This window comes from Rhinolophus sinicus, chromosome 16 (genome assembly GCF_057876585.1).
Source record: "Rhinolophus sinicus isolate RSI-liver-muscle chromosome 16, RSI-T2T, whole genome shotgun sequence".
Classification (NCBI taxonomy): domain Eukaryota; kingdom Metazoa; phylum Chordata; class Mammalia; order Chiroptera; family Rhinolophidae; genus Rhinolophus; species Rhinolophus sinicus.
In genome coordinates, this window is record NC_142516.1 from 191148909 (window position 1) to 191174497 (window position 25589).

Here is a 25589-nt window from a genome sequence, read left to right on the forward strand (position 1 = left end):
TTCCCATCCATCCATCCATCCATCCATCCATCCATCCATCCATCCCCCCACCCACCAATGCACACTCTATGCACTGAAACAGTACAGGAACAAGGACTGAGGCGTTTGGGGTCAGGAGCCGGGGATGAGACCCAGCTCTTGTGTATACTTGGTGAATTGTGATAAAGCAGCTAACTTTTCCTTGCCTTGGATTCCTCATTTGCAAACTAGATTATATTTACGAACATCAACATGCATGCCTTGTGGAGGGAATAAAGCAAGATTCAAGTGTTAAATTAGTTACAAGTGACAACTTTCTCAATGCGTACTTCTCTGAGGTGCTGTGCTCAGAATTCGCACAAGTACCCTGTTTCCCGTTTCCCCAAAGATAAGACCTGGCTGGACCATTAGCTCTAATGCATCTTTTGGAGCAAAAATTAATATAAGACCCCGTCTATAATATGATATGACGTGATATGATATGAGGTAATTAATATAATATACTGGGTCTTATATTAATTTTTGCTCCAAAAGATGCGTTAGAGCTGCTGGTCCAGCTAGGTCTTATTTTCGGGGAAACACGGTAATTGGTACTTATTTCCTATGACTAGAACTCCGGGATGTAGGCTGCAGAGTCCTCGTTCTGTAAATGAAGCGAGCTGGGCTCAGACCTGCAGGGTCATCTGCCCATGAGCAGGTGACTCTCAAGAACCAGGATTCTAACCAAGATGCGTGTGAACCAAACTCCTCCCCGGCCCTCCCACCTTGTCTCAGTTTTTCTTCGTGGATGTGAAAACTGCTGTCAAGCTGTTCAATGCTGTGTAGGTGTAGTTACATCCATGTGCCCATCTCTCTCTCTCACTAGAGGACAATATCCTGTTAATTAGCTGTATTTATCTATCTACCTAGGAATAAATAACTCAAATTTAGGATAATATGTTGCTTTGTAACTAGGTTCTTTTAATACATATAATTAATACATGGGATTAATATTTGAATATTTTATTCTTTTTTTTTTTTTTTCCCCTTTTCAGCATTTGGTCAAAATGAGTGCCATGATCCTGGTATCCCCATAAATGGACGGCGTTTTGGTGACCGGTTTCTCCTTGGGAGCTCGGTTTCCTTCCACTGTGATGATGGCTTTGTCAAAACGCAGGGCTCGGAATCCATCACCTGTATCCTGCAGGATGGAAATGTCGTTTGGAGCTCAGCTGTGCCTCGATGTGAAGGTACGTCCTCGCTCATTTCCCTTATTTTCCTTTGCAATCGTGCATCTAATTTAAAAATAAATGAATGAACAACTGCATTGGTTTCCTAGGACAGCTGTAACAGAGGAGCACAAATCCAGGGTTTAAACACAAAAAGGTGGTGTCCCTCAGGCCCAAAGGCCAGACGTCTGAGATCCAGGCGTCGCAGGGCTGGTTCCTTCCAAGGCCGCTAGGGCAGGGTCAGCTCCAGGTCTCTCCCACCTCCAGTGGTCTGCTGGCATCTCTGGAGTTCCTTGGCTTGTAGAATCATCACCCCAGCTTTCTCTATGTGGGGGCACCTCTGAGTCCAAATTTCCCTGTTTCTGAGGAACCAGTCACATTGGGTCATGGCTAGCTCCAGGGGCCTCATCTTAACTAATTACATGTACACTGACCCTCTACCCAAACAGGCCACATTCTCAGTGCTGGGATTGGGACTTCAAAACGTGGATGTGGGGGCACGTGATTCATCCCATAACAACAACATAGTTTTTAGTTAACTACTTCACATGTAGCTGATGTAAATAATACCTAGTTTTCTTCTTGACATTTCCACTCTGGTTACCTATGTAAAAAACGAACAGACAGAAAAATCAGTTAAGGAGTGTGTTACCTCTAATGTCTTCTCAGGTAAAATATATTTACTTAGAATATATACTCACATGGTCCATGCACAATGAGTAAAGAAAAACTTTGTAAAAAATTTATCTCCAGTGAACATCAAAGAAATAGAGGTCTTTTCAGTAGTCACGTTTTAGAGCAATTTTAGATACACAGAAAAGTTGGGAGGAAAGTACAGAGATTTCCCGTATATACCCCCTGATCTCCCACACACCCCCCCACAGCCTCCCTGTCATCAACAGCCCCCCGGAAGGGACACTTGTGACACCTGATGAGCCTGCACTGACACGTCATCACCCAGCGTCCACAGCTCACATCAGGTCACTGTTGGTGTCGCTCCTTCTGTGGGTTTGGACAGATGTGTGATGACCTGTAGCCACCGTCACAGCGTCACACAGAGGAGTCTCACTGCCCTAAACGTCCCCTGTGCTCCGCGTTCACCCCTCCCCCACCCCTGACAACCTGGCCTTTTCACTGTCTCCATAGTTTTGTCTTTTCCACAGACAAATGTAATGTAATTCCACATTACAAAATTGGGATTACACAGTATGGTAGCCTTTTGAAAACTGGCAAGATACACAGATTTTCACACAATGGTAAAATACCATTTTTGTGTATCAGATGGGCAGAGGTTTTAGCACATCAATAAGATGTATTATTGGTAAGGTTGTGAGGTAGCTGGCATTTCCTCGCTGTGTTCTGGAGAGTATACAATCAGAACATGACAGTGTAAAGTTATATCAAGGGTCCTAATTTTTTCCTACCTTTTCAGCCATAACTTATACTTCAGGATCAGTATTAAAAGGATGTATTCAAGCAGCTGTGAAAAGATTTTTTTTTTCGAGAAGGCTTTTTTTCAGTATTAAATATAATAGTAAAAGTTCAGAAAAACTAGATTTTAAACAGAGAACCAGTTGGACAAATCATGACACGTTTACAAACAAGGATAACGTGCATCATTGACAAGATTGTAACATCAAAGGTGCTCATTACATGTCACCAAGTGGAAGATCGCATGACACAACCGCCTCTGTGGTAATTTGGCACTCTGAAGAAATATATATATATATATTTAAATGTATATATGTATTTAGTATAAACATAGAAATATATGTATATATACATGTATATATGTACATATATATATATATATATATATATATGTATAATTTTTAAAAACTAAAAAGGAAGTTATACACCAAAATGTTAATCAAAGTTATGGGTGAATTTTTTCCCTCTTCATTTCATTTTATTTTCTCGGTTTCTTTAGTGAAAAGGTGTTTCTTTTATAATAAGGAAATAGAAGAGAAATCCATATCAAATACTATGTTTCCCCGAAAATAAGACCTAGCCGGACCATCAGCTCTAATGCGTATTTTGGAGCAAAAATTCACATAAGACTCATTATTATATTATATATTATATTTTATATCATATCATATCATATCATTATATTATAAAGACCTACTCTTATAGTAAAATAAGACCGGGTCTTATATTAATTTTTGCTCCAAAAGACGCATTAGAGCTGATGGTCCGGCTAGGTCTTATTTCCGGGAAACGTGGTAGAACCCGCAGCAGAGGGTTACTCCCCTCTGTCGACTGACTGACCTGACGTCGCCAGGCAGGTGCCCTGAGTAAAAGCAGTCTCGGCGTGGACGGCCCCCCAGCCTGCTGACTGGCAGCGTGGTGGAGTGGGGCTGTGGGCGGGTGGTGACCTCGTCCTGCCCCCAGCCCTCCCTCCAAAGTGCTCTGTTGTTATTTTAAGGATCAGCGTGACTGGAAGTCAGCACTGGCAGACCTTGCTAAAACGACGGAATGGTGTTCGTGTTTCCATACTTTCTGAAGTTGTTAAAACAATTTTGTGGGCTGTGAGCACCACCAGGAGTAGAAAATCAATAAACGGAAGGGCAAGAAAATAATAGAATTTTCATTTTTATCTATTTTATTGCGTATTTTAAATGTATGTTTTTTGTGTAAAAGCAGCACTGTATCAAACGCTAATGAATGGATGGGTTATTACGAGTACGTAAATACCCACTCGTGGATGCTCTGATGGACGATGCTAACAGCATGCAGGGTTAAGCGCGTTCACCGACACTGCTCCAGCCACTCACTTTGCAGCCTGGACCATTTCATGAGAAGGGGTTTCAGACAAACGGGACTCTCGGCCTGTTCTCTCCCGGACGATTCCAGCTGGCACAACTGGATGCCCACGCATTGTGGGCTCAGGGCAGGTCTGACCCTCAGCGCAGTCCAGGCCCAGGAAGAAAAGGACACTGGTTTGTGGCAGGTGACTGTTTGCATGAAGTCAGACAGAAGTTTCAAAGGATCACATGAAATGTGAATGGACAACTCTGTCATTATTTAGAAGAAACTTTCAGATAAAGTTCAGTGTGAAACCCAGCTATGGGTCATCAAAGAAAACAACACGAAGGACTAGTTAAGAGTGAAAGAGATGCTTCAAGTTTACTTGATGGCTGAGCACAGGTGACTCCCAGAGAGGACCTGAGGAGATGGCTGGCCAGGGCCTGGGTCAGTGCCCCTTCTGAGGGGGAATCGAAACCCCGCAGCAGAGCCTGCATAGGAGGAGAATGTCCCTCCCATCCACCCTGCGTGGAACAAAAAGGAAACAGGAATGCATTGCCGTTGTTAGGGAGGTAGGGAAAAAACAAAAGATAAATTACAATACTATATTAACTAAAATCAACGTGAGAAAGTAATTCAATGCAACAGTGAGTTCTTTGTTAATATCAATAAAAAAGGCAAACCCTCTATGATTCTGGTAAGGAAACTCAGAGGAAAAAAAGGTATTTAGCAGTATAAAAGAGGAATAACCATAATTAAAAATAATTTAATACACTAATAAAATAATGCATTGTTATTAATTTTACATAAAGAGTAAAAGGCTCACAATGAAGAATTATTTTTTTAACAGTCTGTTTGTTTATTCTGGCAGAATGTACTGGATGCAAGCACATCGTGGCTGTAAATTGTGTGACTTCTGGATGAAAGATTTCTCTCTTTATTTGTTCTGCCTCTAACCTGCCTGTATTTTTCAGCACAGCTCAGTGTCATTAAAAACATAAGTTATGAAGGGGAAAAAATAATTCTACAGCACCACATCATTAACTCTATGGCAACAGATTTTAAAGTTCAAAGGAATAGGCAATTTCCTGAATAGTAATAATAATAACAATAATAATAAATTACCTAAAGTGACCCAAATTAAAAGTGCAAAATGTGAATCAACAAAGTACCATAAAAAGAGATTTGAAAACAGATTAAAGATTGAAAAAGACACAAACACCCAAGAGATGCATAAATACGTTCTCGATCTTTCACGTACAGAGGATTTAGTGTCGGGAAACTCACAGGTAATGGAAAAGATGGACAGAGTCCTGTAGGACATTTTAAAAAGCCAGTATTAGTGTAATACACCCAAGCCAAATATTTAGTTTACAAATAAAGCTGCAGAAAACAATATGTATAATCAAGAAGGGCTTTACCAGGAAATTACCTGGAGTACAACACCGGATAGTCCCTAAATCAAAGGAGACTTGTGTTTTGAACACCTTATTCACACGTATGCTGTTTTGTTATCGCCTATGTGAATGCAACCCTGACGTCCCTGGTGCTGCTCACCGGACGTTCCTGATTCTGGATCTCCGCCCGACAGGTCTTCTCTTCTTGCTGAGACCTGACGGGTTGTGACCAAGTAGGTACTAAGCGGCAGTGACAGGGCCAGCTTCTGGCCCAGAGTCTTTGATCGCCAGCAAGACCTTTCCCACAGCCATGACTCCTGGAAGGAAGGCCCTGTGGGCACAGTCCCTCCCTGTGTAGCCCCAGGGCAGTGACCGCTCACTTGAGCTCCCCACATGGCGGGTGTGTTTGTTATCTCAGCATCACCTAATCAAAGCTGACTACTGAGCAAAGCTGACGTCATCATCCAGTACTTCAGGGTTTAAGTTTGTTGGTCCGCAGTATTAAGATTAACATGTCTGCTTCATCAGGATAAAGGGATGCACGTTCTGAAGTGCACTGTGAATTACAGTGATATGTAAAAGACAGGATGTTAAAGAATAACATTGACAATTTAGGTGCATTCCAACATGACAGCTCACAAAGTTTTAAAGCTTTACTAAAGGAAGCACATCTTTGTATTTGGGAAATAATTCATTATACAGATTTAGAAGTATCTCAGCTATCTTTCTTTTTGTCTAAATCTCCGAGACAGTATCATTGGATAGTTACTTAACCATGAAGTGAAGCTTACTACAAAGGACTCAATGATCTCAGTTTACTTGGGAATAAGTTTTGCTTTGATACTTGAAATGGTCAAACCAGGAACAGAGCAGAGCGAGTTGTGTGACAGCCGTGTGCTCGGTGACCTGCTGACACCCTGCCTCACCTTTCAGCCCCGTGTGGCGGACATCTGACAGCTTCGAGTGGTGTCATTTTGCCTCCGGGATGGCCGGGATATTATAAAGATTCTTTAAACTGCGAATGGATAATTGAAGCAAAACCAGGACACTCTATCAAAATAACTTTTGATAGGTAAGGAAAACCCTTTTCTTCCTTAATTTGGACCCTCGCATGTGCAGTGTTTTTAGGTAAGTGGATCTTAAAAGTTTGAAATATGACAGTTGCTCATTGGTTCCCCCAGACAAGTTCAGTTACAAAGACGTAGGCTCTTGCTCAGTAAGGTTCGTCCTTGGATTTTATCTTCCACGACCAGCTCAGGCGCCCCATGCAGGCTTGCCTGGGGAGTGCTGGTCCTGGGCAGACGCATATACCAAGTGCACTACGTGGCCTGCCACGGGGCTCCGTGGGCCCCTCAGGTGCCTTCCAGAAGGGCGGGAATCAGCGCTCATTTGGTGGTGACCCTGGGACCAGGAGCGGGCTGGGCGCCTTTAGTTCGCACGTTGGCAGTGGTCAGGGTGTGACCGGTTAGTCATCTAGGAATTATCCATGACTGGTACTTTCCCTGGAATGCAGTTTGGTGCAGCTATTTGATTGTCTATATGGTAACTTAAAATAATCATGCTATTCCAGTTTTTCATGATTAAAACTTGTTCCTACTCATCTCAACAATGGTATCAATTTGATGATTAGAAACGAAAAAGTTTTTTGAACGAACCATGTGCTTTAAAAGCTATTTAGTGTTTCAAGCTTAATCTCCGAGCAGCATCAGGCTTTTTCGAATAACCTTCTCCATGACTAGACTGAGTTCTGGGTTTGAATACTCAAAATATTACAATGTCTCAAAATGAAGAACATTCTTATATTACTTTCTTTTTGTTTCCACTAATTTTATAACAATCAAAACTTTCATACAGGAAAGGTTTTGAGTAGGAGTTGTCCTTATCTCTTAGTAATTATTTGTATTTGAAATTATTTCTATTATTACTTTTCTCTGATGGAATAATAATGATCTCCACTAGGATAATCTCTCAGAAGAAGAGCTTTGGTTTGCATCTCCGTTATGTGGGAGAATGTCTCCTTGCACGTGTCTTAATCACCGGGAGAACATTAGCTCAGTCGTATTCAGTAAATTAAGTCTGGTTCGTTACTAGATTTTACACTTTCTGGTGTTGTGCGGGTAAGAAGCAGAAGCACATTCGAACTCCATGGGATCTGAATCATTTTGCAAAAGCTGTGCTTTTCCAGCGCAGCTTGGCACAGCTCATTAGTGCTCTGTCACTCTATTTTTAGTAGCCTGAACAGAGACACACATAATTTTTCTCCATCTTTTCAATATTATTGAACTGTAGTATTTTGCTGAATTCCATTTGTAAGTACCAGTATTTCAGGTATTTTCAGACATTTGTGATTTTCATACCACTCTTTAAAAGATGAATTGCATGGCGCAATTCAGTTTACACCTTGAGCCACACGCGGGGCTGACACCCTCATGTAGGACGTGTTTGCAGAGAGATTTTCAGCTCCATGCTGATGTCATCTTCATGCCCTGGGTGTTAGGCGCCCAAATAAGGAAACACACTCAGACTTTTCTCTTTCCACACTTCTCCTGGCAGTCTTGCAGCTGTTGGGCTGTGCACTTCCTCTGTGCTAACTGTCCTGAAATAAGACGTACAAACCTGTGTGCAGATATTTCAAATGAGAATCATTCTATGCGCTTCCAGACTCGTTAACTTGGACTCACATAACAGAGAAACCGTAGGGCCTTTTGAGAACATTTTGAACAGGGAAAGCTGCACTATGCAACCCCCAGTGCCCAGCCTGTGGCCTCAGCACGCCACGCCACGCCACACGTGTTGTTTATAGACGGTCGGCGGCTCCTGGTAGCGCTAGGAATGTATCGTCAGTGTGCGTGGTGGCACGTGGCCTGACGGTGGACCCGGCAGAGCCTTGCCGCTCCCGCGTCTTCTTGTCGTTCCCCGTGACGCTCAGATGGCCGCTCTCTCCCTGGTCCTCCTCCCCATGGGCAGGTCCGTGCAAAGTGTGGGGGCTCTTGGTGCAGGCGCCCCCCCCACACACACACACCAGGGAAGTGTTTGTTCCCTTGTTCCCAGGGACCCAGAGGCTCCCAACGCGTCATGGTCCCTGCGCGCACAGCCAGACCCTTGAAACCGGTTAGCTTTACCCCGAGCATTGGGCGCATGTAGAAAATACCTCGGTGCCTGGAAGGGCGCCTGCATTGCAGCGAAGGACCCAAGTGCTGCGTCTGCACGTAATACCATGTGGGGCCACGTCCTTCTTGGAGGAGAAGTTAAGCACTTCTGGAAGCTGCTCTACCTTTTCGAGTCGTTAAAGTAGCATTTAGCTGCTGAAGCACCAGTGTCCTGAACGCTCCTCTAGTTTTGAAGGAGCTAATGCAACTGAAAAGCACAGGATTGGTTATTTCCAGGGTGTTGTCACATACTTCGAGTTGTGGTATCTTACTTTCCGATGTCGTTTCAGCTGTGCTATGCTAAGATGTCCACACTTACCTTAGATGGGGGAGCATAACAAATAGTTAAAAAAATGTGGAGCGATTGTTTTGTACCAGTTGGTGATTGGTTATTTATTTATTTACGAATGACAAGTGATCTGGTCACAGCACGTTTATTTCAGAGCTGGGGCACTGTCCCCTTTTTGTCCGTGATGGCACAGGACAGAGTATTCAGTAAGAGGAGGGGCGGGGGCGCACCGTTTCCTGTGGAAAAAGCGCGGCCCTTACACGCGTGTCTGCGTGCCGAGTCCCAAGGGGCCTGCGTAAGGGGCTTGTGAGCAGTGAGCGCAGGTGCGGTGGGAATGCGCGTCAGTCCCCGCGGCCCCGCATCGCAACGCGGGCCGCCTCCCGGTGTCCGCAGGTTCCAGACGGAAGTCAACTACGACACGCTGGAGGTGAGGGATGGCCCGGCCGCAGCGTCCCCGCTCATCGGCGAGTTCCACGGCACGCAGGCCCCGCGCTTCCTCGTCAGCACCGGGAACGTCCTGTACCTGCTCTTCTCCACCGACAGCAGCCGCGCCAGCGTGGGCTTCCTCATCCGCTACGAGAGTAAGTGCCACCCGCCCGGGGGACGGCGGCACGCGTGTCCCTGTGCGCGCGACCGCGCCCTGGTCTGTGCTGCTCCACTGCCCGACGCGAGCGTCACCCGTTCTGCGTGGCTGCCAGAGCGGCCTGGGCGATTTCACTGTAAAACTCAGAAAGACATAGCCGGTCATTACAAAGTAAAATAACTGAATAATTAAAACAATGAAAGGTGTTCATTTTCTGCGTGATGTAATAATCCGTTCATTCCACTATTAGGAAAAAGCGCATTGACCAAAGCAGCTAACGGCACTTCACTAAGATTATATGTGTATCCTGAACAGTATTTGGGCCAGAAAAACATGACTGGGCAGTTGCAGTGCTTCCGTGTGAGTCCCCAGAGACACATGTCCTGGGTGGACAGCGTGTCGCCCAGAGAAGAGAAGAAGCTGAGATCTAGTGGAACTTCCCTAAATGGCCACTGACTGTTAATGTTTACAGTTGTCAGAAATGTTTAAGAGCAATTGTTAGACATAGTGAAACTCAATTGACAAGCTACGATAATGCGGGGCATTTTGCAAGGGCATCCCAGTTTCAAGTACAGCTTCCCACTTGTGTCCGTAAGTCCAGTGGCTTCATGAGCTTCATGGCTCATGGCTTCATGTTTCCTTTGGTCCTTTTACCTGATATACCAAACTAAGTTTAGGGGCACAAATGTGCGAAGTGCAGTCGCCCATCCCGGCAATTCTCGACCCAACTGCAAGTTCAGAGAGCTCCCTAAATGACCTTGAGGGTTGATAATTTGATAGTAGGGACCCAGAAAGTGGTGATGCTCAGTGGCATCCATTAGGAAAGCAGACAAGTTAGAACCAGCCAAAGAAAGAGACAGAGAGGGTGGAATGTGCCAGCAGGGGTCCACACTTAGAGCTTGCGGGGGTCTTCTACCCCAGGAACCATGAACGGTATCGCCCCCTCCCTGCCATGATGTGTGACAACCTGCACAGAGCACTGTTGACCAGGGGAGCTCACCTGAGCTCCATGTCCAGAGATTTTATTGGTTTCATTGCCTAGGCGTCGCTGATTGAATCATTGCCCCCATGGATGAACTCCGTCTCCGCTGCCCCACTCCCTGTACACTGGACTGAAACCGTGTTATACCAGCAGCCCGCCCTAAGCTCCCTGGTGAATATATATTCTCAGGTGTGGCCCCAGGGGCCCACCGTGAATGACAAAGCCGCCTACCACTCAGGAAACGCCCACCGTTGAGAGGTTATCTGGCAGGAGCTAGTCTCTGTGTGGAGACCACGCCCCTTACTGCACATTTTTGAACAGTGGTCCATGGTCGTCTTTGTGTTCCTGATCCGACTGCATCAGCTTTTTCTATACGAATCAAGAAATATGATCACTTATTATTTATTTTAAAATACCATCCCGAGTTGTTTTTCATATGTTTGACTTAATGAAGGAAGGTATATCCATATGGAACAGCACTGAAAATTTGGTACACTATGTGCAGTGACCAGCAGAGTTATCCCAAAGACCTTTTGGGGGACTAAACAGTCTAAATGTTGGTAATGATTTAAAATATTTGATTAGTAGTTCAAGTCATAATTGCAGCGTTCTGAAGGTTACTGAGAGAGCTACACACAGTGATAGCAAGGTCTTCTTTTTGTTGTTTTGCATTCATCAAAGTTGCCATAATATCCTTTTCCCTTCTTCCCATTCCCTTTATTTTTAAAATATATATTACTCTAAAATTAGAGAGAAGCATTAAAAAACAGAGAAAAGAAACTTTTCTAATGGAATGGTCATAATTACTTGACTCTCCATTGCACTTTACCTTTTAACATCGTTTAGCATCGTCAGCCTAATTGCAGACGTCTTGAACGTGGCTGACTTAAGTACAGATATGGAAAAAAAGCATGGATTTATGGGACGCAGTTTTAGAAAATCAACTCGAATGTAGTTTTAATTTGCACTATGTGTGTATGGGCGTCGGCGAATGTATGCATATATGTGAAAGTGGAAGTATGACTGCAAAACTCGAACTGAAACATAAAATATAAAATGTTGGAGCGTGGGGAAGGGATAGAGGTGGAAAATGGGAAAAGGCTTAGACTTCATTTGGTACAGATCATTGCTCTTCAATTGAAGAACTGTTAAATTCAGAGAGGTCAGCGAATTATTCAGCTGTGCACTGTTATATATCTGGCAAGTAGAGTACCAATATATGTCTCTCTACAGATAAAACTTGGTCAGTTATTTGAAAATGTACTGTTTTTTACATGAGTGGATTATTGGATTCACTTGCCTAATTGTCCAGGTCTGGGTAAGTCTGGAGCTATTTCATATGCATTATGGCACAGATATTTTTCCTTGTCTACAAACTGGGAAGATCCTTACATCGTGTATTTTTTCTGGGCTTGTAGGTGTGACTCTAGAGTCAGACTCATGCCTTGACCCAGGAATCCCTGTGAATGGCCGTCGGCACGGCAGTGATTTTGGCATCAGGTCTACGGTGACTTTCAGCTGTGACCCTGGATACACCCTGAGTGACGACGAGCCCCTCGTCTGTGAGAAGAACCACCAGTGGAACCACGCTCTGCCCAGCTGTGATGGTAGGTGGGGCCATGCAGCAGCGATCAGAAAGAAATGCACACATGTAAATATTTAAAGAGTTTGGGTGGTACGTCTGCTTTAGGAGGTGGGACAACATGACTGAAGAAGTGGGATTTCTATTTGCAAAAGTGTGCACCTCAAAATTGTGCCACTAGCAAACATTTGAAATTTACCAAGCAAATTTAATAGGTAGAACATCAGTTTAGAAATAAAGAATGAAAAATTATTGGCTGTCCTTCAACTCTGTCCCCAAAACACGCAAACTTACAGAGCTGAGTTATACACACACCTTATACATGGCAATTATTGAAAATAGCGTGTGAGACACTGCAGTAAATATGCATATTCTGCGTGTCAGCCCTAATTTTCTTCTGATCCAGGTCCACGTGTCAAACAGCTTTCTCTAGATTTTATTCCCTCTGACTCATCACCTCTGGCAGAGCTCTGTCCCCAGGAGCACCCATTCTGGGACAGAATGCTCATGTGATCCCCGAGTGGCTTTTTGTGCCACTGGCTTTTTGTGCCCTGCCCTACACAGATCTGCTCTTGGAAATCTCAAATGAGTAACATTCTTGGTGATTGTGCTTTACTTATTACTCAACTGTATAGTATTCAGTGTATAGTTATAACAAGGTAAACAAGTATCTTACCTGGGATCGCTTGCAGAAAATTTAGGGACTTTGCCTTCGGCCATGAGTATACCCTCATTATAACGTCGTTTCTGTGTAAAAGAAACATATGCATTACACACACATTTGCATTTTTAGGACCTTGTGTAGACTGTAGGCATTTCCAATCAAACATGATATATGCATCCATGAAACAGCTTGAGTTCTTAGAAGTGATGCACCAGAAGTAATAGGGGTTATGGGACAGTTATGCAGCAGACCACTCAAAATCTTTGACCTTTGCTCCGAGACTATTAACCAAACAATAATTGGGACTTTGGAAGAGACCCTGCAGAGAGCAGGTGGGCAGTAAGCAGTGGCTGGAGGCTATCGCAGGAAGTATGAAGAATCCACAAAACTAGCAGAGCGGGGCTGCTTCCCCCGGGGGAATTATTTGGGTGGGAAAGTGTTGCGAGCACTTGAATAATTCACATTGTATTGACACCATTTTTCTATTTACAAATCTCAAACGAGCTGTTAGTAGTGAAACATGTATGGGGAGCAGAGCAGACTAGGGATTTAGAGAATTGTCAGAATGTGTGTTCCTAACCCCTCATATTTGAGTTCAGTGAAGAAAGTGGCGGAAATCATGCCGGGAAATGTGTATGTAAGTAGAAATGAGTCTGCAACAGGGACAGTCAGTATCTAGCCCCCATTTTTCCTGTATGACAACATACCAGAGACAACTGGTTCCTTTCAAAGCAAATGAAAAGGGAGGAAGACTTGGAAACAATAATTATGTGTAAGTTATTCTGGGAAGATGTGTCTTCATTTTCATTCTTTTTACATTTGACCTTAAATAAACACCAAAATTATATATCACCTTAACAAGTATATAGAGGACCGTCATATAAGTAAATTCAACTGTAGAACATATCATGATTAATAGTAAACTGTTATAAAAGCTCCCATGAAAGTCTGGGACGGAACAACGCCCTCAGTGTCAGAAAGATTATTTAACATTGTCCAGAGGATCTTAACTAATGCAAAAATTTAAGAAAATAATATGAATTATAAATATTAGAAAGAGAAATTCATCAAATTTGGCAACAAGTGTTCCGTAGGTGACTGTATTCAGGGTAAACACAAGATTGCCGCATACGGTGTAACTTACGAGATGTATAATAGGAATATATATACACACACACACACACACACACACACACACAAAAGAAAAACCTGACAGGAATAAATATATCTACTGAGACCTGAAGGTTTATATGTTTTTAAAAATTAGAAGTCTACAATAGAATACAAAATAATACCCTAATAAATGGGAATATACGCTATGTTTCTAGATAGGAAAAATTAAATTTAAATGCACAAACTTTCTGCAAATAACGTTTGAAATTCAATAAAATCTAATTAAGATTAATTTGGATTTCTAATAGAAATTTATAAATATTTAGAAATAAATCTGGAAGGGTAAAGGTTCCAAATAGCTGAGAAGTATATTTAAGAATGACAAAGAAGGACCATGCCATCCAGTATCAAAGCACATCAAAAATTAATGCTAATAAAACAATATGACATCAGTGCAGAACCACTCAGCACGGTGATTCTGGTAACAGATCTGTGCCTGCATAGGAACTTAATTATGATAAATTTATTCCAATCACCAAGGAAGGATGACCTATTTAATAAATTATGTTGGTCAGATTGGATATCTGATTGGATTTCAGAATGTTCACAAAGTAAACAAAAGTTACACAATTGATTAAAGATAGAAACGTAAAGATTCAAAACTTAAAATCATTATTTAAAACTACAGAGGTGCCAGAAAAAACTGTATACACATTTTAAGAAAGGGAAAAAAACTGTATTAAAATTGTAATATTCAATATATACCAATAACAAAAAATGAATACAAATCATGTGTGTACATTTTTGAGCACCCCAGTATAGTGATACTGAGAACGTGAGATTTCATTTATCTGTACAAATGTAGGGGCACAGCTCAGTTTCCCAGACAAAAGATCATGTAAAATCAAGACCACACAGAACAGTAAGTAAGGTTACCAGCACCCAGAAGTCCCAGGAGGAAGGACTGAGGACTCACTGGAAATACCAGCTTTGAACTGGGATTTCAGTGATGAGTGGACTCCCCAAAGAGCCAACACGTGTGGAGGCACTTCAGGCAGAAGAGATGATTAAATTTTCCGGGAGCTGGCAGCCATGGCACACCCTGCAAATTCTGGGGCTGGTGAAGTAAAGAGCCTGGTAAAGGGATGGAACATAATGTAGGTGAGGTCATTTAGGAGAGGCCATGTAGGGGAGGTTGTCTGGGCACGTCATCTGGGAGACGTCGTCTGGGAGAGGTCATCTGGGAGAGGTCTTCTAGGAGAGGTCATCTGGGAGAGGTCTTCTAGGAGAAGTCATCTGGGAGAGGTCATCTGGGAGAGGTCTTCTGGGAGAGGTCGTCTGGGAGAGGTCGTCTGGGAGAGGTCTTTTAGGAGAAGTCGTCTGGGAGAAGTCATCTGGGAGAGGGCGTCTGGAAGTGGTCTTCTAGGAGAGGTCATCTGGGAGAGGTCGTCTGGGAGAGGCGGAGCAGACATAGACCCAAAAGGGTCCCATGAGCTCTGCAAGCGAGTGAGATGCCGTCAGAGGAAGGCCGCCTATTTGGTCCAGTAACAGACTAGTTGCTTAGCTTTTGCTTCATTGGAACCTGTTTCAGAGAGTGATCACTTTATGATAAAAGGCTATGAGCACAGCAGCCAACTGGGGGAGATTTCAGGGTTTGATAGGAGAGCTTTAGTCAGTCATGGCTGATTGTTTCTATTTGGTCGTAAGAATTATTCTTGTTGCTTTTTCAAATCTTCAGCAATCTCTTAAACCCCATGGGTTTTTATTGTAATAAATGACACATCACTAGGGTATTTAAACCTTTAAGCATGCATACCTCCCAGGAAGGAAAGAAGAAATCAGGATTAATTACAACATTTCATATCACGAAGAAGACAAGCTCGTCAGCATCTGTCATCTCTGTATCTTTGCTTCATTTTGTTTCCACTATTTATGCTTTTGCATTCTTAAGTTTTGGAGAAATAACATGACCATTGGAATCAACTGTCCTCCTTTTTTGGTGAGAGACAAATGCAAGGGAAACTTTGGGAAAATGTTCATGAAGTAAATACTTTTGTAAACCGGTAACTCTCCACAAGCATTTGTTGGAAAGCTACTGTGTCTGCAGCCACACTTGAAAAGCCAATAATCTTTGAGCCTGGGGAGAAGAAAGACTTATTTTTTAAGTCACCCAGTGAAGTAAGTGCCTTATTAGACACAGGACAGCATTTTAGAATAAGGAGATGAAAACAATAGTTACGATTTGGAATCTTGAAAGACTCTGGGGGCAGCTTGCAAGGTGCGCCATTAAGATTAAGGTTGAGAGGAAGAAACAGGATTCCTGGTGGTGGAATGGTGGGGGTCCAGACATGGAGACTCAGCAAAGCCTGTAGCAGCTGGGGGCAGCAGTCCCTTTGCTGAACGTACGTCCTGGTCACAGGTCGTTCAGAGGCCTTACCTGCGTCCTGTGAGCAGGCGCCTGACTGCCTGGGTGACGTGTGACACTGGAGTGCTCGGGGTTCCCACAGTGGGGCTGCGGGGTGTTGAGTGTGAAGCTGAGGGTGACCGGCAGGGCTACGCACCCCCTTCAGATGAACAGCTCTGATGTACCCCCCTTTTATTGTAGGGTTTTCTTACATGACTTCTTTTGAGAGAAGGACTCCAATGTAATGAATGAATGAATGAATGAAACCAGCGACTGCTATAGGACACGGAGAGTCTATGAGCAATTTCAAATGGAAAGTAGATTCGTAAGTCTTTGCTGTGAATAGAACTTTATTAGCAGTTTAAAGCGAAAGAAAAGGAAATAGCAGAAAAAGGGAAAGGACAGAAAACAGGCAGTATACAGTTTGCTTTCATGTGTTAGTCTCTCTGAGGAAGAGGCAAGAAGCAAGGCGTAGCTAGAAGTGTCACAGTGCAGACATGGGTCATGGGGGAGAAACGATTCTGGGGCTGCATCCCCAGATGCTCAGCCTCAGTGGGAAACCCAGGCGAGTGTCTCACTGCTCCTGAGAAGGAAGTGGGTGTTAAAGGTGCGTGTGAGACCTGCCAGGTTCAGTGAGAGCTGGCGCTGCGGGAGCCGACAGTATCTTGCAGGAAGAGAGTAGAATCTGCCTTCTGACCCCCTCCCTCTCCCGCCGTCCTCTCGCTCATAGAAAATGACTGTGGCCTCAGGTGCAGCCTGCATGGAGCAGCTCGCGTCCTTCTGCAATCCAGGTGGAGGAAACATTGAAAAACAACCTATTAAAGCTGTGGGTTTTTTAACTTGCAAACCAATGACTGACAGGTCTGCAGACTTGCATTTATTATAAGACTTTGGCCAAGGTCTGGGCAGGTGGGGGAGATGATAACTGGGGGAAGTCCGAAACTGCAGAATGCACGGGGGCCTGAGGCTTCACCTGGAAGACCAGCAGGAACCCCGGGCTGCTGTGACGGGCATGCGACAGCCTGTCTGTCACAGGGCAGCCGTGTAACCCTGAGCTGACTGCCCTTCGGCACCGCTCCGTCATTTGGTCACTTACGGACATGTGAGTGCCCTGGAGTGGGCGTCTGCGTGGACGTGTGGCCATCACTTTGCTGCCCTCCGTGCAGTGGTCCTCTAGACCTCAGACGTTTGAAAATAAGCTCACGTGCATCATGCTTTGCTATCTCTTCATAAGTTATTTGCCCATTAGAACATGGGAAACTTTGGAAAAACAGGGCCTTGCCTGTCTTATTCTTTGTTGTATGTCCAAGAGCAAACAAGGGTGCTTGGGAAAAAGTAGTAAGTTTATCAGTAAATCATTCTGAGCGGATGGGTGGATGGATAAAAGCAAAGGGTCAGAGATAGGACTTAAACTGTGTTTGCTGGTAGATCTCAGCTCCCTGGGGAAAGTCCTCAGCATGTGTCACTCTGCTGTTTCTCTAGCATCTGTTCATCGTTGGACATCTAAGAGATTTCCATGACAAAGCCCTGGGTCTTTGATGGGGAGGGGCGTAATGTAACAGAATGGAAAATTCAAGAAATTATACCCTTGAGGATGGCAAGAGTAAAACTTGACTGTATCCTTTTTACCTGCCTTGAAAAGACTCTGCAGGACATGAGACAACGGGTTATTGTAACTCAAATGATACGCAGCTCTTTCTGTAGCTCCAGTGACGGGACTGTAGACATTTCCTTACATGGAAATCCGTAGGGACCCCAGTGGGCGCTGAAATGTGAGTCAGGTCTCTTACTCCTTCCTCACTTCAGTTTCAGGGGAGAGTAGCAACACAATTCTCTACATCCAATCTCCTTTTCCAGAACAAAACATTGTAGCTTTGTGCACAAAGTTTTCTTTATTCATATCTTCACAATGTGTGATTTTGTGATGTGTTTACACACATAGGAACCAAAATAAGCAGCAGGTTTGCTTTACATGTAACTTTCCATCGGACGTGGCTCCTAAGTAGCGGCTTGACGAGGTTGGGTAGTGATTTCTGGATTTGGTGTTTAGTGGACGGAAAGCATCACACAGTGGTCAGAGCAACTTTCTCCAGGCTTCTCCCCAGCACAGGAGCAAACAGTTTACCTTGGAGGCGTTAGGCAGAGGTGAAAGCCATAGTAATGACTTGTGCAATTTTTAGATGTAGCTGGATGCAAATTAATTTTTATCAGTTTATATAGTATGTGCAGACTTTAGGGTAAAGACTACTGACAAATAACCAGATACAAGATAGCTCAATTTTATATAAAGTGTCTCTCATTTATGAAGATAAAATCCTTGTTAAAAGTTTGAGGAGTTAAGGTGCTAGTTTACAGCGGTCCAGTCCCAGCCAGAACTAAAAGGTAGCAAGATGTAGCTTCCTCGCCAGCTGTCCGCATTCTCCTGCTGCACTGACCACGACTTCTCGTCTCCACGCTGAGGCTTCCTCGTCCCCCCGAGCTCTCACCATGGCCTGTCCCCGGTTGTAATCTTGTGTCTACATCACCCGCTGTGTTGCTGGTCCCCTCTGGCTGTGCCCTCGTCCTGTCCGTTGGTCAGACCTCTGGCACGGAGCCCAGCCTTGGTCACCAGTAGCCACGCCCCCGATCTGTAGGTCGGCTAGAGGGCATCAGGCTGCACGTATCCCAAACCGACCGATTCAAGGTCAAACCTGCTTCTCCAGAGTCTTCCTGCCCCTTCGGTTGCCTCACACTCAGGCTTAAAGCCTCGCAGTCGGCCCTTCCTCCTCCTCTCCCACCTGGCGCCCCATCTCGCTCCTGAGACCATCCCTGGGCTGTCCCTTCAGAACGTGGCCGGTGCTGGCCTGTCCCCACCACCTCTGTTGCGATGTGCCCGTCCCGTCTCCTCTAACGGCTTTGCCCTCTGCCACCGCCACTGCCCTGCTCACCGCAGCCTAGTGGTCCTGTTAAAGCCCAAGTGGGTACCTGCCGTTCTCTGTGAGACCCCTCCAGGGGCCCGTCATCCCATCAGAGAGATGCCCAGGCCCTTCCCCGCCGGTACCGCCTGGGTGCGATTGGGCCCTTTAGCTCCCGGAACAGTCCCCTGTCTGTCCTGCCCCAGGCACACTGTCCCCTCAGCCGGCAGGCCCACCCCCACCCTGTGTCCCACTGTTTTCTCTCCACCCGGGTTGCTGCCCAGATACCACGTGGTTCCCTCATCTCTGCCAAGTCCTCCCTCAGAGGCCACGTCCCAGGGGCCTCCCCGAGCTCCCCTGCGTCGCTCCCAAACTGCGCAAGGCTTGTGAGGCTTCCGCCCGATGCTTGTCATCTGCCAGCATCGCATGTCCGCTCTTTCTATTGTTGGGGGTCATTCTCTCTCCTTCAGCTGGAGTGAGTACCCGAGCAGTGAGGAGCGCAGAGGCCTGCATCTGTACTGCTCATTAGCATCTTTCTGTGCAAGGACCGTGTCTGCTTAGCAGCAGCTGCTCAGCAACTATTGGCTGCATTCATCTCAAATGTTACGTGAATGTTACCTCATGTGGAGTCAGGGTAATTTTAGGATGTGAAAATCTTAAATTGTTAAACTTTTCTAGAACTCATTTTAAAAGTTTCTGTTGTGCTGACTTTTATATACTTCTTCCCATCTCATTTGCATTATCTGTTCCCTTAAAATACATGACGAGAAATGCCGTATTTTCCACGAGTTAGCTTTTGTTTTCACACATATTGTTTGTGGAACGAGCTGTTACAACACATGATTCAGGATGGTCGTGTGAATGGGAGAAACTTACTCCAGGTACGAGTGTTTTACCAATAGACCCTGTCACCTAGTTCCAGAAAGGAAGTGCAAGTACATACGTGCAAAGGCTGAGCGAGCAGAGGGATCTGGTGAAGTGAACAGTCAAGTTTAATCCTGAGGGAGCGATCGGTGTGGGAGACGCTGCCCAGCGTCCTTTGCAGGTGTGAACCCGTTTCATTCTCACGGTGACCGGTGAAGTGGGGATTCTGTCCCTTCTCACCTGTGAGGATATGGGGACCAGAGGGGCAGAGACATGTGCTCAGTGTGCAGGGCGTGCAGTGGGGCAGGGCAGCCCGGGTCTGTGCCGCTGTCACACGTGGGCCTGGCAGCCACACGCACGCGGGCAGGTTTGAGGAGAAGGACGAGACCCAGAAGGTCTGGGGACAGACACGTGGCTGGAACCCAGATCTCCTTGCTCCCCTCCTCGCCTCCTGCTTTGCTGATTGCGTCCCCTCGGTCCCTTCTCAGTTCAGGTCTTCCATTCTCAGGAAAGTTTCATAGGGTGTAAGATGAAACAGAAGAAAATACCCGCGAGGGAGTGTTCAACATTCAATTGTTTGAAAAATTAGTGCATATCGAGTGTATTCGAATTTGTAAATTACGGGTATGTTACAGATCCGACACCTGCTAATAACGATCGATGGTTAGGCTGGGTGTTCAGCGTATGTCAGATCCAGTAATGGTGCCCTGCAATGGCAGTCACTGTACAGGCCGACCCTGAGCGGGGGATGGGACTTACCAGTGTTTCATTTTCTGGATAAGGAAAGGAGGGAGGGAGGGCAAGCGAGTTGCCAAAGACCCCAGAGCGAGCCAGTCGTGGGGTTGGCTCTGAACTCACTCCTCCTCACAGCAGGTTCCAAGCACGTAAACGTCCATAATACATTGATCCGCTAAAGGGCACGACTTTTCTGCTCGTGATTCTGTAGAACTTTCTTTTCTTCTTTCAAAACCGAGTCACTACAGCATATTGAACAGGGCAATTGTGTTGTAGACAATTTAAAACCACTGAAGTGCTTCTGAGAAGACCAGCAGCTCCACAAAAACGTGAACTGCCCCATTTCTGAAGCTCTTATTGTGTAGGTCAGTGTTCCCTAGGGAGACAGAACCAGTGGGGTGTGTGAGTGTGAGTGTGTGTGTGTGTCTCCATCTCCATGTGTATATATACATATAATGTGTATGTACATATGTATGCACACACACACAGGCAGAGGGGGGGAGGGAAGGAGAGAGAGAGGGAGGGAGAAAGACAGAGAGGGAGGGAGAGAGAGAAAGACACAGAGAGGGGTACTAATGACAGGACGTGGCTCGGACCTTTATGGACACTGCCCTGTTCCCAGATGTGCGGTGGGTAAGCTGGTGATCGAGGAGAGGCCGTGGTGTAAGTTCCAGTATGAAGGCTGGTCGGCTTGAGGCTCAGGAATAGCCAGTGTTTTAGTTTAGATCTGAAGGCAGGGAAAAGAACAGTGTCCCCGTTGGAAAGCAACCAGGAAAGAGGAGTTTCATCTTATTTATAGGGGATCTTTTTGTTCTATTCACGCCTTCAACTGATTGGATGAGGCCCACCCCCACTGGGAGGGCAATCTGCTTTACTGAGTCGGCCAGCATGGCGTTAATCTCATCTAAAGATACCCTCGCAGACACAGCCAGGATAGCGTTTGACCTCGTGCTTGGGCCCCCCGTCCAGTGGACACATGACTCACCATCACAGGGAGGTTCTACTTTAGTTGTTATGCTTAACTCTGTCATTTCTCTAAGTTTTGTACTTCTTAGGACACCTGTATGTGAACTAGCATATTACAGTTGCAAGTAAAATAAAGTTTGGGTTTTGTTTTTAGTTTTCATGGTGGTGGTATTAGAATTCTTTTAGTCCTTGGCCAGTTAAATGTCACCTGAAATGTATTGTATTCTAGCAATCGTTATGAAATTTTTTAAAGCACACTAACGCTTCCTTGTTGTTTTCAGCCCTCTGTGGAGGCTACATCCATGGGAAGAGTGGAACCGTGCTTTCTCCGGGGTTCCCGGATTTCTACCCAAACTCTCTGAACTGTACCTGGACCATCGAAGTGTCGCATGGCAAGGGTAAGGCTCTTACAGAGACTCCAACTGTGCACAGTTATGACCAAGACACAAACACGGGGAGAAGAAAAGCGGATTCCTGTGTGAGCAAGATAGCTGATGTCCTCATATTGTTCCACTGTGAATTTTGGAGGATTTTAGAACAGTGGTCTTTAAACGATTGTGCTACAAGCAAAAGTCAATTCCTTGTTTAACTCTGTTTATCAGATAACTAGGATTCATCCATGTGACTGTAAGTTTGGAAATTAGGTGTAAGGTTAAGGAAGTGAGACATAAGAGACACATATTGATTAATGAAAGGAAATAAGAGGAAACAATCGAAACTTGTAATTTCCATGCTAGATCTAGGATCCCTTTTTGCACTGGACTTGTATTCTAAGCTACCCAGTATTATTACACAAAATAAGTCCTTTATCTTTGCATAACCTAGCCATGACTCCTGGGACAGTTTTCGTTAACCGCACTTTGTAGACAGAGTGAAGACCAGGAAAACTTGCATTTTGTGCAGGAAACGTAGTTTATGAACTTTGGACTGAGGATGGTACCAGGGGTCTTTTTAGTGTAACTAAACTTGTCATTTTTAAGGCGATAATTTGGAATTGCGGTCACATAAATAGTCTGTAGATGTGGTCTCTCCACTTAGACGTGAGCTCAACTTGATGCCCAATTCACATATTTTGTTACATGCTCTGCGTTTTTCTTTGCCCTCGTGAAGGAAGGAAATTGAGAACAAAGAAGAAACAAATCATGAGTTACTGAGGTTTTGTCCTACATACACGTTTTCATTATAAAGGAGCTCTCCATGGTCTATCTGATTCACTTGGCTCTAGGGGTCCAGAAAGAATCTTCCCGGGACAGTTACTGTGCGGACATGTCCGTGAAGGGCACAGGACTGTGATTTCAAAGACGTTGGCCCTCAGTTGTGTAGGTTTCTGTCTGGATGTCCACGCTGTGATTTCCTAACGGACGTTCGTTTAGTATAAACAGGAAAGTCACCTGGTCCTTCAACCCAGACGCTCCCCCTCAGGGCCTAGCGAGCTTTCCTGCGTGCAGTCCATTGTCAGCGTCCTGCCATGTTTCACTTACATTTGCATATCTCTGTCTGTGTCTATATCTGTTTCTATATGTATATCTGTGTCTGTATCTATATCTGTATCTATCTGTGTCTGTATGTCATCTGTATTTATTCTTGTATATACTTAAGCATTTATTTACTTTTGTTATTTATCCCTCCTCTTTCTTGCATTTCTAAGGCCTACCATTTTCTGTATTTTCCTTTCAAACTTCAATGTTAGGTTTGCATATTAAGATTAAATTTTGATTCAAGACTTTGATGTCTCTAAACCCAGAAGGCATTATTCTTCCGAGAGTGTTAACTCTCCCTCTCCCTCCCCCTCCCTCCCTCCTTCCCTCCCTCCCTGTGTCCCCGCCCCCCAGGAGTGCAGATGATTTTCCACACCTTTCACCTGGAGAGCTCCCACGACTACCTGCTGGTCACGGAGGATGGGAGCTTCTCAGAGCCCGTGGCCAGGCTCACGGGCTCCGTGCTGCCCCACATCATTAAGGCGGGTTTGTTCGGGAACTTCACTGCCCAGCTTCGCTTCATATCAGACTTTTCCATTTCCTACGAGGGGTTCAACATCACCTTTTCAGGTATGTTGGTCTCTGCTGTTTCACCGCGGGCAGTAATAGTACTGTATGTGTGTGCGTGTGTGTGTGCACATGTGTACGTGCGTGTGCGTACATTTGTACGTGTGTGCGTGTGTGTGCACGTGTGTGTGTGCACGTGTACATGTGTGCGTGTGTGTGCATGTGTGTGTGCACATGTGCATGCATGTGGGTGTGGAGACAGGTAAGTGACCGACCCATCACGATAAGCGTTACTGGTGTGGGGAGGAGGCTAAACCCTCTCGAAGCCAAAAGGAAGGCTGTGGCCTGACGCCCACAACCGCCAGCCTGCACGTTCTCAGTGGAACATTGTGACCATCACTGTCTTCTCCTGAAACTCCCTCTCACTCACTTCTCATCATCAGCTCTGTCAGGATCCCTGGGACACTGTCCTTATTGGGAGGCACATTGAGGGTGCCTGTCCACTGGGTATTCTGCTCCCCCCGCCCCAGTGGACAAGCTTTAGGGTGAAAAGCAGTGTGGACACACAGTGAGGGATGAGCTTGTCCTTACCTGAATGCAAACACAGCACCAAAGCGGAATTCCGAGATTAGCATTCTTACTTGTAATTATACATAGACAATGTTGCTGAAGGGTGTATCTTGCTTCGGACATTATCCATGTGGGTTAAGTTGTTTAATTTGAATGGTTCTATGAATGGTATTAATACATTTTTACAAATGAGAAAAACTACAGACATTTAACTGATCAAACATGCACCAGATAAATGTAACAACAGAGCAGCATTCAGTGAGCATATGACGGTGAGCCCCCCCCCCCCCCCATTCACCCCCCAGCCAACAGAAAGCACAGCACTGCTCTAAGCTGCCTGACAGGGGTCAGCCGTTGGGTTAATTCGCACGTGTGTCCATGATGCTTTGAAGACGAAAGTGTTTCTCCACGTCTTTCTGGATCGCCCAGATCTGATGTTGTTTTCCCACGGGGGTCCCTGAGCCCCAAACCACAAGCAGCTTTTCCTGTTCTCCAGCCCCGTAAATTCCTCATTAACCTGATGCTACTGAGCCGATCGTTGGTTACGATATTTGCATATTTATCGTGTCTCTGTTGCAAAATGAAAGCTCTTGGCAGCAAGTTTTCTACGTGTTCTGCCTTTCCATTCCTGGCAGCTCCCTTCCTGGGCCTTATTCGTCGTGGACGTTAATGACGGAACTGATAATTACTTACTAAATATCGCACGATCATTAGCATCTGCAAAAAGAAAAACTGTTTTGAGCTTTATTGAGGTGGAATTGACACGTTGAAATACTACCTTAAAGAAAAAGGTTTATTGGGGATTTTAGTGTAATTATAGACCAATTGCCATCTATCTTAATCTGACTTTTTTGTTTTTTTCTCATATTTCCCCTCATTATTGGAGGTTTAGGACAGGCTCAGACTACTTGATTTCTTGGAAACTTGCTGTAATCAGTGGTAATCGCGAAATTGGGCCAGTTCATGTGGCGAAACCGTAGGTCTCTCTGACACTCGTGCTTAACACCCCCTCTAGTCTGCTCTGCCCATCTCAGTGACCGTGTGGGGACGTCACTGGCCTCTGTTCTGAGCTTCACCACGCTCCACAGTGGTTGTCAGCAGCACACCCCACAGGGAGAAAGCAGCAAGGAAATGAGTCTGCTATCGCTGGGTACACAGGCCTTCTGCTCTGTGAATCGGAGTCCACGTGCATCTTCCATTTCTGGCTTCTGTCGCTCCCAGCACAGAGCCGACGTCACGTCTGATGATTCCCGAGTCAGAGGGCAAGTCCGGTGCATTCTGCTTCCCTGGGCTCCTTCACAAGCCATGGCAGGAGCAAAACACACCTTCCCACTTCTTGGGGCTTTGGAGCTTCCAGGGGCACCTTGGAAAGAGGGTTACATGTTAAAAGTAACGTGGTGACAGTTTTTGAGTGTGTGGCATAGTTCATTTGCACACAAGCTGTAGAAAAGGACCCGTAAAGCTTGCACAGGGATCT

The 25589-nt window shown here is 45.2% G+C and overlaps 1 protein-coding gene across 2 annotated transcripts in view; it reads left to right on the top strand.

Moving 5' to 3' along the window:
• CSMD1 (CUB and Sushi multiple domains 1) overlaps positions 1 to 25589 on the top strand; it is a 1607858-nt gene that overhangs the window by 1290341 nt on the left and 291928 nt on the right. For both annotated transcript variants that reach the window (XM_074329288.2, XM_074329289.2), the window contains exons 15-20: positions 1014 to 1208; positions 6266 to 6404; positions 9164 to 9351; positions 11754 to 11942; positions 21839 to 21955; positions 23390 to 23605. In XM_074329288.2, coding sequence (XP_074185389.2) covers positions 1014 to 1208; positions 6266 to 6404; positions 9164 to 9351; positions 11754 to 11942; positions 21839 to 21955; positions 23390 to 23605 — 1044 coding nt within the window. The remainder of the gene's footprint in view (positions 1 to 1013; positions 1209 to 6265; positions 6405 to 9163; positions 9352 to 11753; positions 11943 to 21838; positions 21956 to 23389; positions 23606 to 25589) is intronic.